Consider the following 15,770-nt stretch of genomic DNA (forward strand, 5'->3'; position numbering starts at 1 on the left):
ACTTTTAGCTAAACATGGCCTGATGGTCTCAGATCATCCCCAAAAATAAACAAATTGTTCTTGGACCAAGTCCTGAATCAATTCATATGTTTTTTTTTGTTTTTTTTAAAAGATATCCTGTTGCAACCCAAGAAGGCTGCAAACAAAAGACTGTGACTTTTCTGTATTTACTGCAGCAGTCAGTAGAGTTGCAGCTCTAGTAATGTGTGTGTGTGTGTGTGTGTGTGTTATGTACCAAAAATTAAAGTTTAGTGTTTTTGCAGTTAGTATACGAGAAATCAACATACTTTAGAGTTTTGTACTATTGGGGCATCAATCAAACTCCTGAAGGTTTTTTGTTTTGTTTTTAGTTTTATATCTTCTGTTTATTTTTCTGATATAGTTTCCTGGAGCAGATTCACCTCCATCAATTAGTTTTAACAGCAGCCCACCCCCCCCCCATTTCCTTTGTGCAATGCATTATGGGACAGTAGGGTCCTAAAACATCACACTCTAAAAGAACCAGTGTGAAATCTAAACCAGTTAGTTTGCAATGTGGAATCTGGGACAGTCGCCTGTGTTTGAACACAGGAGGGACAGAATATAATTTAAAATAAACTTTTTGTTGAGATTAATGCGAAAGCTGCAGCCTTCATCACAGAGTTCTTGTAGTTTTTATCATTTGATTATCTGACAAAACGAAACCGTCTAGCGCAGGGGTCGGCAAATAAGTCTGGCATCGGGCCAAATCTTCTTCAAGCCGTTACAGTCAAATTATTTCAAACTCTTGCATAGTGAGTGCAAGTTTAGCTCAGTTGCTAGAGTGCGGGAGGGTTGTATGATCGATCCCAACAACTTTTTTTTCCCCTCCCTTGTTAAACAAATTGATTATAAGGACACTTTTGCACATGCTCACAATAAAGCGTGTGCTGCAGTGTGCGCGCGTTTGATCCGCATTCATAAACCTACGGACGCTTATTTTCATTTCCCTGAGGAAATTCAGGGGAATCCGATCACACGTTTGCTCAAAGTAAAAGCTCTCAATAAACTCAACGTAAAGCATTGCTCCAAAAAAAAATAAATAAAAATGTTCTCGCGCTTTTATTTTGTAGGCACTATCACTTAAGAGGAAGTGCTCATGTGAGTAACTGTTGCTGTCATCATGACCTGAGATCTATTTCAGCGCCAGCCGCTATCACTTTATTTATTTTTCTGCTGTCAAAGAGCATCTTGTCCTCTGACATGTGAATCTCGTCCACACGTTGGTTTCTACCTGTATTTGTCAAGCGCCTCGGTCGATGAAATCAGAATCAATGAAATCAGTGAAAATCTCAATGACGCATTTTTAGTAAAAGCACTTTATCACCTTTCTGCTGGTTTTGCTGCTGTTTTAGAAGTTCTGTGTTAATTCATGAACTTTTTTTTTGGACACTTGCTCTCCGGTGTTCACCTACAGCTTACTGCAAATGGCTTATCAGTAAATAAGAAAGTGTTGTGATACTGACCCGTTTTCTCTCCAGCAGCATCTCGACAGCGCCTCCCCTCCTCCATCCTCTCTGGAGCCGCCTCTCGCATCCTGTCACTCCTCCACCCGCCTCAAATGGCTTCACACGTCGCCCATCTGCTCCCTGAAGATGCCCGAATCGACGCTCGGCCAGCCCTCCGCCTCCCCTCTGCCCGCATGCTGCGGCCAGGAAGTGACCCAGGACAACACTGTCTCCTCCAGCACCGACCGACCAAAGGGACCCCTGCGCCGCCTCGGAGCTGACCCTCGTCTCAGCCGGGGGCCGCTGCCCTTCAAGATCAGCTCGCCGTGTCTGGTGAGACTCCTGCAGGCGAAAGAGAGCATCATCGCTCCCAGGACTGTGGGAGATGGAGGCTGGTTGTCGTAGCCGCCGGCGGAGAAGTTTAGGGAGGACGCTTCACGATCAGGTCCGAGTGGGACAGGATCTCATCATTCAGGCCCCACGTGGCTTCCACAGAGCCTGAAGATACTAAAAGGCCTTAAAAAAAAAAAAAAAAAAAAAAAGCATGTTTCAAAGTCTTCTACATCTTTCTTTTTAAATCTACAGCTGACGTGCAGTTCACTCAGATTCCAGGTTTTCAAGGACGAGCGGAAAAATAAAAGACGGGGGCCTTGGATAAAACGACTGCACAGATCTGACGGTTGTTTTGATGACAGCTGACTTTTAGGACGCTGTACAGGCGGATTAACTGTGCGAGCAAACGGCCCTTGACATTTGTTTGAGTTGGATGGATTTCATCTTCTAATGAGTTTAAAGGTTAAGCAGAAGTTGGCGGAGGAGATCGTTACTGAGATCTATTTCCTCGCCACAAGACGGGAGTGAACACGTGAGCTCTTCTGAACACACGAACTCTATTTATGGATCAAAAGATGAATGAACGCGCACGACATTTGTTGTGGAGACTTCTGATTTTCATACCTGAGCACTTGTGATCTGCTTCTCTTTTTGTTTTTAATGATTCCTCTACCTCATGCTGACACCACAACACAGATGACCTGCACGGCAAATCTCCACAACTTCAGACTTTTACAGGAGCTGAGAAAAGCAGCCTCCCTTGTAGCTTCAGGGCAAAAATCAGTATCACAATTATCAAGAATATTTTTCAAATATGAAAATATTTCATGATATAAACACTCACTGAAGGATAAATTGAATTTGTGCTCGGCGCTACTTGGGTGTTTCAGAAGGTTTTATCAACTGTTTTTCCTTGATCCGCAGAGAACAATGTGAGACTTTCAGGCTGGTGGGCATCATGAACTTCCAGAAACACTAAATATATTTGGTCTGCAGTGGCGACTGCCTGCTAACATTTACATTTTAATATTGTTGTGAAAGAACAATCACAGGGACCCCAGAGGAAATTTAGAATTTAAAAGATGGGTTTGGAGTAAATCGCAGTACTCACGTGTACTTTGAGAGCGTAGCTGTTTGTTTTTAATAATAATAGCTTATATTTTTATAGCGCCTTTCACAGGACCCTAGGATGCTTTACACATAACTACAGAGACAACAAACAACAAAAGGCCAGTCTGGATTGAATGCCTTGGTAAACAGCTGGGTTTTTAGTAGATTTTTCAAAGTGTCCTGAGAGGTTTCAGATCTCTATGGGGATGGAGTTCCCGAGGGGCCGGGGAGGGGGTCCAGTAGGTACTGGGGGGGCAGTGGCATGGAGAGACTTAAGGTGAGGAGGGTTTTGTAGGCGGAGCCAGTGAAGTCGAATGAGGATCGGTGTGATGCGCTGCCACGGCCGAGTGAGAGTGAGCAGAGTTCTGGACACATTGCAGCCTGTCCAGGACCTTGCTGGCCACCACAGACGGGACACCGTTGCAGTAGTCAAAGCAGGAGGTGATGAAGGCAGGGCAGAGGTGACACGAGTGAGTCGGAGAGTGACGGCCTGGAGATGTTTTCGAGGTGGTGGAAGGCAGACTTGGTAATGAGTCCTCGTTCTGTGCAGGAATTTATTCTTAAGTTCAGCTGAAGCTGATACAAGCAGTGCAACTCCAGTGGGAATCTTCGTCCTGGCGGTCATGTGAAGGTTTATTGCTGGTGTTTTGTCCCGGTGTCGTGCCGAAAAGTGATCGTCCGCAGAAAACTGATGTTTGGTAGGCCTGTGTGTAATATCTTTGTTTATTAACATGACTTACTGCCAACTTAGATATAAAATGAAGACCATTTTGTAATTATCCTTATGACTCTGCATTATTTTACTTGCTGTGTAGGCCTACCAACCAATCCACTCTTTTTTTTTTTTTACCTGTTAAAATACCTTTAAATGGCCAATACAACTCATAAAATGCAGTATTTCACTTGACAGAAAATGATTGAAGCCTTTTGTTATTGTTCTGCACTGAAATTAGTTGATTTCATTCAGAAGAGTTATATTTGACAGATTATATAGCTCACCTAGTACTTTTTTACCTCTTGAAATACCTTTTTAAAAGGCCATTACAACCCATAAAATGCAGTAGGCTGTTTCACTTGCCAGAAAGTGATAGAAGAGACTGGGCAATACAGCTCCAGTCTTCAGCAGATTATCTCCATGTGGCTGCCAGGAAGTATCCCTCCGCTGCAGCTCAGCAGAGCAAACCAGCGTGGAAGAATCCCACGCTGGTTTGGCTTACTCAAGACTGCTGAAGCTTCACGTTAGCTTTAGCTGAAGCTGCACAGAACTTGTACCCCATTATTCCAAAATCTAACTTCTGTTAAAATGTGGGAAAAGTAAATATTGGATCTGCTGGTTCCTAAAATCCTCTGTCCTTTTAAGACAGTCATGACACCAAAGCATCCGAGAAGTAAGTGTGTGGAAACATTTTTTAAATAAAATTGTGGTTAAAGTTTGCTGACTTAAGCCGTAAAATTGCAGCAACGACAAACTGGTGTCCGCTGTAGTTAAACCACTTCAGAATTACGTGTTGTGGGTTGCAAATTAATTGGAAAGAATTCAGCTTTAAGGCGTCTCCACAGTGTTTCAGTCTCACAGTCCTTCTGTCCACACAAGCTGCGTAACGGCTTGTTACCGTGACCAAAAGAGTTTTTTTTTCTTCAGTTTTACCGCAGTGATTGTGTGTATGACTGAGCGCTGCCAAAACACAGGTGACCTACGCTCAATACTGTGCCTGAACGCCCCCTGTGTAGACAGATCGAAGCTGCTTGGAGGTTTTGCGTTTGTTCTCATTCTGTCTCGAATTACATTTTTGGAAAGATTTACATTCCTAACAGCTACATGACATGCGAGTATTAAGACCGTACAATCCAAACTTATCCTTTAACCAACAGTTCTTTTGCCAAGAACAGATAGTTTGAACTCACAGCTTGGAGATGTAGAGAGGTTTTCTTTTATGTACATAGTTTTTTTTTTTTTTCACCGTTTATTTACTCCCCCTAACAGATGGCCTTTGTGATATTTTGTACTTATGAAATAAATGTGGTGTCTGCTTTCTGACAGGAGGTTTGTCTTTCTTCCCCCCCCCCAACAGTTTTAAACAGCAAACCTCAGTAAAGAGACAACAGGTCAGTTATGCAGCATTTATTGTTTGTTTTTTTTCGTATGCTTTGGGAAACTCGGCATAGGCAACGAAAACAATAAATATGGATATTATGCAAAACATTTTCCTAATGAAGCATTTTACACAATGTACAATATTCTCCCACATCTTGCCTGAATATTCTATACACATCTCCAAACAAATAAACATACCTCCATGCAGAAACCCTGAAAATGGGATGTGGAGTAATGGGGAAAAATAATTAACACTAAATGCACTTCTCGTGTGGATTTTTGTGTAATTTAAAAACCTGCTAATAAACCACAAGGAGAAATGAAAATCTGTGCCGTTTTAAAGTAAATTAAAATGGATTTAAAAAGTGGCCTTTCTGCTCAGGAGTTCCCTACAACTGGTGCATCGATGACGAAGCATCTCTGGGTTTGTGTGACGTTCAGATAAGACGGTCCGTGCCCGGTCGCTCCCGGGACTGTAATGTGCGGAAATGCCTGCATCAGTAGTCCGTGTCTGAGCCCTCAGCGTTGTCCACGTTACGGGAGAGCATGTAGTTGTCCATGTCGATGGAGCGGCAGTTGTTGATGGCGTAGCGCAGCCGCTCAGCCATGACGGCCTGGCTGGAGTAGGGAGGCAGACGCAGCTGGAAGAAACAGGTCTGAGAGGTGGGCAGGCTGTCGTACGGCTGTGGAGAGGCACAGAAACATCCGTGAAATGGACCCTTTAACTCAGAGGCAGGCACAACAATGAAGTCAGTAGAAATCCTTCAAAAACCCGGCCTTTCTCGCCAGATCAAGCCTCCTTGCTCTCCGTTAACTAAAAAAACATTTAGTTTACACCTTGGGTTCAACAGGAAATGCATCACATAATAAGGCCCCTACATTAATGGCTACCTCCTACAAGTCGGGCCCACAGCTGCTGAGGAAATGCCACATTAGCAGCGAGATTGGTCAGCTCAGACTTGCGTTTTCTCCTACATGTTTCCAACGCCGGTGAGGAGAGTTGGGTGTTAAGTTGAAGAAACTTGTGTAAAGAAGACTACAAAGTAGGGCCGTTTCGTAAAGGTTCATACCTTTCAATATCGATAATATCACGATAAGTATCATTATCAATACTTCTTTAAAGTTTAAAGGCTGATTGTTGCTCCTGAGTGAAAGTTGAAGAAACCTGATGGTTAATTGTGGTTTAAACTTGATGCAGTGGATCACTTCACAAATCTGAGGCAGAACATTCAAAACAATTATGATAAAATCTTTGTCAACAAATATGCACGAGTAAAATTAAGTAAAAGCTTTTTTCAGTCCCTTTTCCAAAATAAACATCTCAATATGCATGATTCTACTGAATAAAACAAACATTTGTAGAATATTTATTTAACACTTGTTATATTGTTATTGAAATTATTAAAATATTATTAATCATTATAGTTTTATTGTCCAGCTCTACTATAAAGTGATCTAAACTAGCTTAAAATCTACTGTTGCTATACAGGTGAACTAGAAATCTAAATCTACGTCATAGAGTTACTGCTGCCAACTTCGATCAAGTATATATTCACGTATTCGGTTTCGCTGCATGTCACACTGAGCGGGATAGCTCAAATAAAATCTCCAGCACAGAAAGATAATATGATAACAGATAGGCACAAGTCAACTACCATCTGTTCATGTTCCCTAAGTGCACTATGGGAAATGCACACACAGTTTTCTTTCTGTGAATCAAAAGAGAGGATCTTTACCACTTTCGTGTCTGTAAGTACAGCGATGAAGCTTAGCTTAGCATAAATACACCTACCAACACCCCTAATTTGGTCGTTTCTAGACAAACGGTAAAGGTGCAGACCTCCGGATAAGGACCTGTGTTGCACCCTCTCTCTCTCTGTTTCCTGTCTGCCTCTATACTGTCCTATCTTGCCTGCACAGAACCTCAGTCCAGTCCTCTAGCACAGCAGTTCTCAAAGTCGGGCCAGCAAGAAGGGGAGTAATTTATTTTCACTGTAATTCCATCCATAAGTAACACAATGACAGAATACATGATTAGTTTGGTCTTTGGCATTTTCATCAATAAAACATCTAAAAAGCAAAAATCCATCAGACTCTGGGACCAAATCTTATCCAATTTGGGGTCCATGGTCTTATTTGTGTCAGTTTAGGGGTCCCTGACATGACAAAGTTGAGAACCGCTGCTCTAGTAACTAAGGAAAAGGTTAATTTCACTGTTCAGTGCCTAAAATATCCCCTGAAGTGTAAAATACTGGAGCTATCCTTAAATGTCTGGACATAACTCCTGACAAAGCGTCATCTCACCGGTCCCGATCCACTCACCCTGTCCACCTTCATGATCTGAAACCTCTGAGAGATGTCGGCCGTGTTGGCGGGCAGCCTCGAGCGTCCGGAGACGAAGCGCATGAAGAGGACCCGCTCCTCGTTGGAGAACTCCTCCAGGGTCTGCCAGAACCACTGCACCAGCGAGTGCTGCTCGTCCACCTCCCTGTAGCGCACCACCTTCTTCAGCACGTCGCAGCAGATCTCGGGCATGCCGCACACCATCTGCTCCAGCTGCTTGGCCGTCAGCAGGGAGAGCAGCGGCACCGGCACGATCCACGACATGCCCTCACGCACCGCCGCCACCTGAGAGGAGGAGCGACAGGAGAGGGGCTTCATGTCTGCATCGTCATCATTCATTAAAGGGCTGTTTCACCCGATGTACAAAAAGATCAAGGTCATCACTACGCAGCCATGCAGAGAGAAACATCCGTCTCCACCAAACATGGCAGCCGAGTAGAAACAACCACTTTTATTTTGAGGTAACTACGGTAACGGTCTGTTTCTGTCACTCGTTTGTGAGAAGGTGATTAGGCTAGCCGCGCCTACATTTGCAGTGCACACGTATTAAAGCCTTTACGGTAAGTGAAGCGGCCCAGAGCGAGCTGACAGGCAGGTTAGAGACTTTATCTTTATTCAGTTTGTCTCTTTAGTATGAAGAGAGGCTGCGAAGTCTTCATGTTACAACATTATTTATCAAACCGGGTCGGACTGGATGGATTTAGCGCGAGGACGAAACACATGCGACAACGTCCGGTTTTCAAAATAAGGTGTGGAAATAAGATTAATTGGATTATATTCACAGAAAGTATAAAACATATTACGTGTCCATTAAACCTAAATAAAACAACAACAATAAAATGTTCGGGTCATTAGTTTTTCTATTTTCTATTATTTGATTTTGGGTTGCTGGAAAAACATTAAATAAATTTGTTGACTTCAGTTGATGTTTCATCACCATTTATAGATATACTCTGGGTTTATGATCAAAGATTGTGGATAATTACTATTATTTGTTTCAGGAGAAACTATTTGCTGTTGAATTTTTCAGAGCTTTGAGCAGCTGCTGCTCTGCTGAAGATCATTAGACGATAAACTGGGTGAGGTTCCAACAATCATTCCTGACCTTGGATACAAAAGAAAATCTCATCATAAGTTAATAAGTGTGCGGATGTTTTGAGTTTTTGTAATTATTTTTGCATCCGCTACCCTCCCGTCTTGTGTTTGTGTGCGGTAGTTTTGGAAATGAACGCTTTCAGCACCACAAATAAGATTATATTTGCCTCCAAAATGAAACTTAAACTATCTGCATGGTCAGATAACACTTCAGAGGTTAAGTGAGAAATAAGTGCTTTTCTAATCGGGGTGAAACGACCCTTTAAACCAGTGAGATTTCTGTAAATTAAAAAACATTCCACTTATCTAAACTACAACAAGAAGAGGATATCTAAAGCTGAAGAGCTGTTTTCCGCCTGCTTCAGTCTGTCAGGGTCAGATTAACTTCGTTACCTCATAATGAGACCGTGAAACACGATACTCCAAAATCACTTTCTGTATCTGCGCTGATCCTGAATCCTTCAGGCAGATGAGTGAACATGACACGCTCTTAAAACAGACGTGTAGTTACACTCGGTCACCTCCAGGCTCTAACACCGGATCAGAGTTTTACCCGTACCTGTCGATCGATTTCATGCAGCCTGTACTCGATAGCTCGTTCCACGTATTCCTTCCTGTTGGAGAAAGTGAGAGGGATGCTGTTTCCTCCCGGGATGATGGGCACCATCTTGCCGTCTGCACTCTGCCCGACAAAGGAATCCAGAGGAATCATCTGGAAGAGAAACACGAAGACGAATCAGAACAACAAATAAATAAATAACTGTACTACTGTTAGTGGACTTTACATGTATCACTATTCATTTTAAAGACACCTATTTTAATTAAAAAAGTACCCTTGTGGAGTTTTTGACCTCTAGTAGCACAGAAGCAAAGCAAGACTCTGCTCGACTAAAGCCATTTTAAAAGGGAGTTTTAAAAGCTTCACGGGGAAGGGAATGCACTCAGCATGAGACCTCAAAGATACACACAATGGTGAGAAACAGTGAAAGGAAACGGAAATAAAACTCTGCAGGGTGCTTTTAACTCCTGCAATACTTTAAACAAACTCGTCTATAAAAGCTTTCTTTCTAGTGAATGCCGACGTCGCAAATAATCTATCCACTGGCCTGGCAAGCAACAAGAGATTATAACACACAGCACATGCAGCAACAATCTGTTAAATTATTTTCTGCTGATCAATCCCCATTTCAGCTCTAGTTGATACTGAATGTACGTAGCTTATAGGGGTGTGGAAAGTAATGGAGTTTTAGATGCATCGCGATGCGGACTTGGACGATTATGAATTTTTTGCTGCTAGTTCAAGTTCGTTTATCATTCATCCACATATCGAGCACACAAATGAACGAAATGCCGTTTCTCAAGGCCCATGGTGCTCAACACGAGATTACAATAATCAACTTACAAGACAAGAAACAAACATGTAACTACACTAAACGAGACAAAAAAAAGGAACAGATGTATTAAGGCGGAGTGAACGTGGTTTGGCTGGAGCACGTATCTGACTCTCTACTTATAACAACAGCAGCATCAGAAATAAAAATAGCAGCAGCAGAGGTCAGTAATAACGCTGTAATAATGGGATAATGCTATGCAATGTTACATTTACATGAAGTATCAATAAATATCTGCATTTCTTAATAAATACTTTGCTTTAAAAGTACCAAGTAGTCACAGAGTGAGAAAAATACATCTTTATCCTGTTCGTTTTACAGTCACATCGTAGCCTCATAATCGTAATTAGGATGCCTAGAAATCGAATCGTGAGACCAGTGAATATTCACACCCCTAGTAGCTTTCATGGCATGGATTAAAGCGAGATTGAGAGTTAAAATATAATATATCGTCCGACAGCCTTTCTTTTAACACATAAAACACAAAACACATGACATAAACAAACGATCTTGAAATAAATCCTTTAGCTTTGTTTCTGTTAATAATGGTGACCGAGATAAACACTGTGTGGTTTGCCGCTAAATGAATAAATTCTAATGTTTCCATTTTGTAAATCTGGTTGTTAAAAAGTTTTGACCAAGACACTGTGCGTAGTCAGAAGACGACGTTACAGTCAGAAATTTAGAAAACTTATTTCTAAATTACCTAACAACATCTTCTTGTTACTCATCAGCACACACAAAGACCGATACAAATATGTCTGCAATCATTTACTGTCTCTATTGTCAGACAAAACCATAAAAGTGACATCGAGTTCTTTTAAACTGTTCAACAAACACTCAACCAGAGCATGTAATCCTCTTCTTGGGATTCAGCACTATTTAGTGATGTTGTTTCGCAACACTCGTCTGTAAAAGCTGGATGAATAATGACGCAACCAAACGGTTACAAAAGCTGAAATTTATCTATTAATTTGTTCTCTGGCCTGAGAAAGCAACAAGAGATTATAATATCCCGGTAAGACATCGGACAGCTTGTCTGGCAGAATTCACACCAAAGCCAACAAAAAAAGGCGGACAAGGAGATTCTCTCTCTGTTTCTCTCTCCCTCCTTTCACGCCAAAGCAGCAGATGCAACCCGTTCCTCCCCCCCCAACTCGGCCTGGCTGATGGAGCCGGCTGAGGCAGCGTTGTGGCTCCAAACCCCCCCTTCCTTCTCTTCTGGGAGCGGCGCCAAGTCTCCGCGAGGCAGGACCTGCTGCATCAACAGCGGCCCTGGCATTCCTGCAGGCCGGGGCTTTGCAGCAGTGCAGGGGTTGTTTGAGGTTGTTTGGACAGAAGAGGGGCTCCGGGATATGTTAGGCTGGCTCTAGCAGCAGAAAGCTATCTGTGGGCTCTGGGTGTGGCGGGAGGGGGTGTGCGGTCTGTGTCAGTAATGGCCGCGTCTGGCTGCAGATGCGCTGATGTTTTATCAGTGTTGGGAGAGGAACAGTCTGTACCAGAGCCAGGAAGAGGAGAGGCAGCCTCAGCTGAGCTCTGAGTGCTGGTGTTTCAAAAGCCCCCCCCCCACCCCACAGTGGGGCTTACATCAAGCTTTCACAATGCTTACAGCTGGTTACAGCCACATTACTGTCACTATTTTCTCGAGTCTGGAATGTGAACAGAGCTTCGGAGCAACGTTCGGCTGGTTAATGTTCAACTCTGTCAGCAGTAAACAGGATTAACCTCCTATAAATCACATCGTGTTCCCTGCTGGCTCCCGTTAGCGCTGCCTGGTTGTGGTGTGGCCGTGGTATGTGACATCATTTAAAGTCTGTTTTTGTGTGTGTGACGGTTGGGAATAAAAAACAGGCTCATGAGGCCGTGAGCGGGCCTCTTATTATCTTCCAAGCAGCACGCGTGTGATTCTGATGAATCAAACGTTCACATGGCTGAGGAGAGGTAAACATGCTGCCCACACTGTCAAAACAATTATCAGTCATCCTGGAAGCCTTTAGTGTTAGTGTGCTGTGGGAGCCTCAGATTAAGTTAAGTCTGATCTGCAGCAAGTGAGGAGATGGAAGGGCGGCGGCTGTGTGTAACTGGTATTTACTGCTGAGCCTTCGAGGAGGTGAAACGACGCTCATTCAATTTTTATTTGCAGTAAAAATTTCCAATGTGACGAAGCCAAAGACAAATTTATTTACATTCCCACATCGTAAATCCAGTCTCTATGTGCACACTCAGGCAGCTGTGATGTTTGCCTTTTCTGTAAATTTCCTTTATGCCATATTTCTAATAAATGACACTTGCTTGTAGCACAAAATCATTTTAGTTGTTTAAATGTTAAAAGTTTTATAAATTATGGCCCCCCCATCAAACCTGGGTCGTAATTTCCCTTCTCTCTCCTTTAAAAATGCATCTTTCTATAGTTGGGTGAAAAGACGAGACCATATAATTTACTATCATTATATATATATATATATATGACAATATAAAACTACATATTCTGTCAGATCATCTACTCAAACCTAATAGAAGACGATGCAAAAATTCACCAACCTCATGGAAATTATCCTCGGTGATGCCACTGTCTTCAATGTGAAGAATGCTTTTGAGCGTCTGCACATAAAGGAGGTCCACTTCCTCCAGATCCTCCAACATTAGGGGGATGCAGCACAGCTGTTTCCACACCAGGGGAGCCAGGTGCAGGTCCAGGGGCTTCTTGGTGCGGATGGCCACGCCCATCAGGATGCCCAGGAACTTGAACTGGAGCATGTGCTCATCCAGGCACGCAGACGGGTTCAGGAGGAACCTGGGAAGACCAAAGATGGAGACATCTTTTTCAACATTTTGTTTTGAAAGGATGACTTTAAGATGACACTACTTGAGTCGGACAGTGCCGGTGACGGAGCTGGACGCAGACACGAGAAGAACCTACGCAAATTATAGATTTAAATTATTAAAAATACGCACTTGTGCAACGAGAGTCAAATGAACACATTTAATTTATGGAGGCTTGTTTTATGCTACATGAAAGTTTTTTTTTTTTACAGGTCTTATAATATTGTTTTTCCGTTGTCAAATAATGCTAAGACAGGAGATTAATCTATTCCAAAATATGAAATATTAAGGTTTCAGTAATGATATTCCAGCTTGTTAAACGTTATGACAGTAACAGTGTTTGTTCTTGTTTTCTAGAGTTTATTTTGAAAACAGACAGAAAAGCAGGGTTCCTACATATTTTCCAGACTCAAAACTCAGTAGATTCAAACAATATTATATATTTAGACTATATTTGAGTCAGTCCCTCAAGGACTTCGCAGGCATTTTTAGTGATTGCTGCGGTCTAAAATGCGGCAGCTTTTCTAAATTTTTTAAATGAAAGTTGTTTTGGGGCGTATTTTTGCGATGAAACTGTGGGAATAAGTGAAAACTGCGGATGTGGATGTGATTTCTTTTAACTTTAGAATTCTAGTTGAATCATTAAACAGTCCCTCCAGGATTTTGCGGGTCCACCCCTAACCCTGCATATTTAAACCAGCTTACCTTGATTCTTAAACGCATGCAGTTGACCAGAATGCAACAGCCTGTTTCACAGTTTCTGCCATTCTCCGTATCTTTAGCGGTGGCGATTTTTTGTTTGTTTTAAGTTTTGCTAAAGTTCAATATTCACTGCCAGTCTATTTCTGACGAAAGCCGCGTCAAGCAGCACAGAGCTGGTGAACAAGGCAGGAAGTCAGACACCGAACGGCAGAGAGAAGCCGGTCGATTTTCAAAATAAAACACCTTGTGCAGACTCCCGATTGTACATCAACAATAAACACAGTTAAACAGAAAAAACAAGAAACAATTTAACTACACAACTATTTAACCATAGTAGAAGCACAAAAATCAAGTACAACTGAACAAATAAGCAAAATCTGAACAAGTCAGCAAAATCAGGCAGGCAAAACGCTCTTATTCTGAAGTGCTCCATGTGGATATGTAATGTTAGCCTGCAGAGAGCAGAGCGGGCTCACAGAGAATCTGTAACCCCATGACTGAAACGGTCAGATGCGAAGTATAATTAACCTACAATTAATCGCTGTCTTCACGATTAGCTGATCGCCTTCTTTCAAATCGCAATTTCGATTTGAAAACGATTAATCGTTCAGCCCTAATTAATAGCTGCGATCGCTGGTGGGCAAAATCCTTGAGGGACTGAGTAGCTAGATGTTTATTATGTAAATAAATAGTTTTAAAGTCCAACTTTTAACATGGATGTTACAAACTAACCGGTGCTACCTATACTCATTATTTTCCCCAAACATACTGAATAAATATTATTTGTCTCTTAAAAATAAGAACCAAAAATTTGTTGAAAACAGTTAAATTGTTTAATTTTCTTTGCAGTTTTGTTTATTCAATGTGCCAATGGAAACGACGATGAACGCTGCCATAAAGGTGTGGTTTCCAGTCCTTTCTCAAATCTCTAATCTTTCAGAGCAGTAGGGCATTCAGTGTGGACGGTCAGAATCAATAACGACTGGTCCACATCCCCCTTTTTCCTCACCTGTCTCTGTTGTAGCCAACCTCTGCTGTGGCGTTGGGGGAGGGGATGAGCAGGTCGACCACGCCCGTCTCCAACTCCTACAAATACATACACAGGACAAACGGAGAGAAACATCAATTTATCATCAGACAACCAATAAACTCCAGGCTTATAAAGAGTCACTTTAACAGATTGAGAACTTGACAGATGGGTCCATACCTGGCACATCTCTGTGATGGTATCATCAAAGACCCCCCCTGCGTCATCAGCCCCCTCTCCCACCAGTTTGACCTTCCAGGCCCTCGAGGGCAGTCGAAGGTCCGAGGCGTTAAGCTTCACAACCTGGCGAGCGATCTGCACAAAGATCGGTTTACACTTCCGACCCCTGCAGAGGGTTAAAGGATAAAAAAAATAATTCCCAAGGTGTACTGGTGCCAAATAAGTATGTGTCAAAGAAAAAGTCCTGTGAAGTACTGACCGTGTGGAAATCCGCTTGACAGTGATCTGGGGCCCGTAGTTCTTGCCCTGCACCATGGTCTTGCCTATGGAGCGCACCATGGGCAGAGTGTACACTCTGGGGGCCAACAGGGGCCTCAACTGACCCTGAACAATCCCCCAAGTACCAGCGTTGTAGTGGGACGTACAGCTCTGCAGAGTAAGAATTACATTTACATCATTACATATTGTAATACAGTGTGAGACGCAGCTTTTACTGCCTCCCAAGTCTTGTGTAACATCTTCTCAAGGCATCCAATTTTACATCCTAAATTTCAAATCCCTGGTTCTTTGCCTACCTGGTTGTTGGGACTGAGGTTGAGCAGTCTCCACGAGGAGTACATGAGGTCGGAGAAGTGGTAGAGGAGTCGTAGGCGAGCCCTCACCGCCTCGATGCTGACCTCTTTCAGCCCGTTGTACTGAGGAGGCACCGCCACAGGAAGACCCAACTGCAGAGGAACCGACGAGCCTGAGTACGAGAGGCAGGGAGAGAGGAGGACGGGGCAGGGAGGTATTACAAGAGGGACAAGAGGTTGAGGAGGAAAGACAGATGTGGTAAAAGTATAAATTAAATTTGCAAATACAATCAATTACACTGATCACAGAATTCTTATTAGTAGTTAAAAAAAAGTTTCAAAAACTGTACATACATTTATTTTCTGCTTTGCTATCACATAAAAATAATCATTTGGGACATGCTCTAACTCACTCAATACATGAAATTCCTAAATGTTTATTCACCACACAATGTGCTGTGCCCCAGTCTGGTATTTACTACACATCCCAGCAGCACCGCAGGGAATCTGACCTCTAAGATAACATGTCTGGCCATTAAACAGCAGTGCCGCGGCGGGGGGGGGGGGGGCTTTAAGGGGCACGTTAGGACGCGTGAGGGTGTGTCTAACCTGGCGCTGGAGGGGGCACAGAGG

The 15,770-nt window shown here is 42.8% G+C and overlaps 2 protein-coding genes across 5 annotated transcripts in view; one reads left to right on the plus strand and one right to left on the minus strand.

Annotated features, from left to right (window-relative positions):
• Positions 1-3,129, plus strand: part of LOC123959310 (circadian-associated transcriptional repressor-like) — a 28,439-nt gene extending 25,310 nt beyond the window's left edge. The window contains exons 6-7 of one of the 4 annotated variants that reach the window (XM_046033268.1): positions 1,500-1,911; positions 2,052-3,129. In XM_046033268.1, the coding sequence (XP_045889224.1) occupies positions 1,500-1,871 (372 nt within the window). In that variant the 3' untranslated portion in view covers positions 1,872-1,911; positions 2,052-3,129. Of the gene's footprint in view, positions 1-1,499 lie in introns of all 4 variants that reach the window. The other 3 variants (XM_046033267.1, XM_046033269.1, XM_046033271.1) reach the window with 3 other exon arrangements.
• Positions 3,130-5,016: 1,887 nt separating this feature from the next.
• Positions 5,017-15,770, minus strand: part of herc1 (HECT and RLD domain containing E3 ubiquitin protein ligase family member 1) — an 85,740-nt gene continuing 74,986 nt past the window's right edge. The window contains exons 72-79 of the mRNA XM_046033265.1: positions 15,141-15,310; positions 14,825-14,994; positions 14,566-14,731; positions 14,368-14,444; positions 12,375-12,627; positions 9,002-9,154; positions 7,327-7,632; positions 5,017-5,687 (exon numbers count right to left, since the gene is read on the minus strand). Of these exons, the coding sequence (XP_045889221.1) occupies positions 5,502-5,687; positions 7,327-7,632; positions 9,002-9,154; positions 12,375-12,627; positions 14,368-14,444; positions 14,566-14,731; positions 14,825-14,994; positions 15,141-15,310 (1,481 nt within the window). The 3' untranslated portion in view covers positions 5,017-5,501. The remainder of the gene's footprint in view (positions 5,688-7,326; positions 7,633-9,001; positions 9,155-12,374; positions 12,628-14,367; positions 14,445-14,565; positions 14,732-14,824; positions 14,995-15,140; positions 15,311-15,770) is intronic.

Source organism: Micropterus dolomieu, linkage group LG20 (genome assembly GCF_021292245.1).
Source record: "Micropterus dolomieu isolate WLL.071019.BEF.003 ecotype Adirondacks linkage group LG20, ASM2129224v1, whole genome shotgun sequence".
In the NCBI taxonomy this organism is placed as follows: domain Eukaryota; kingdom Metazoa; phylum Chordata; class Actinopteri; order Centrarchiformes; family Centrarchidae; genus Micropterus; species Micropterus dolomieu.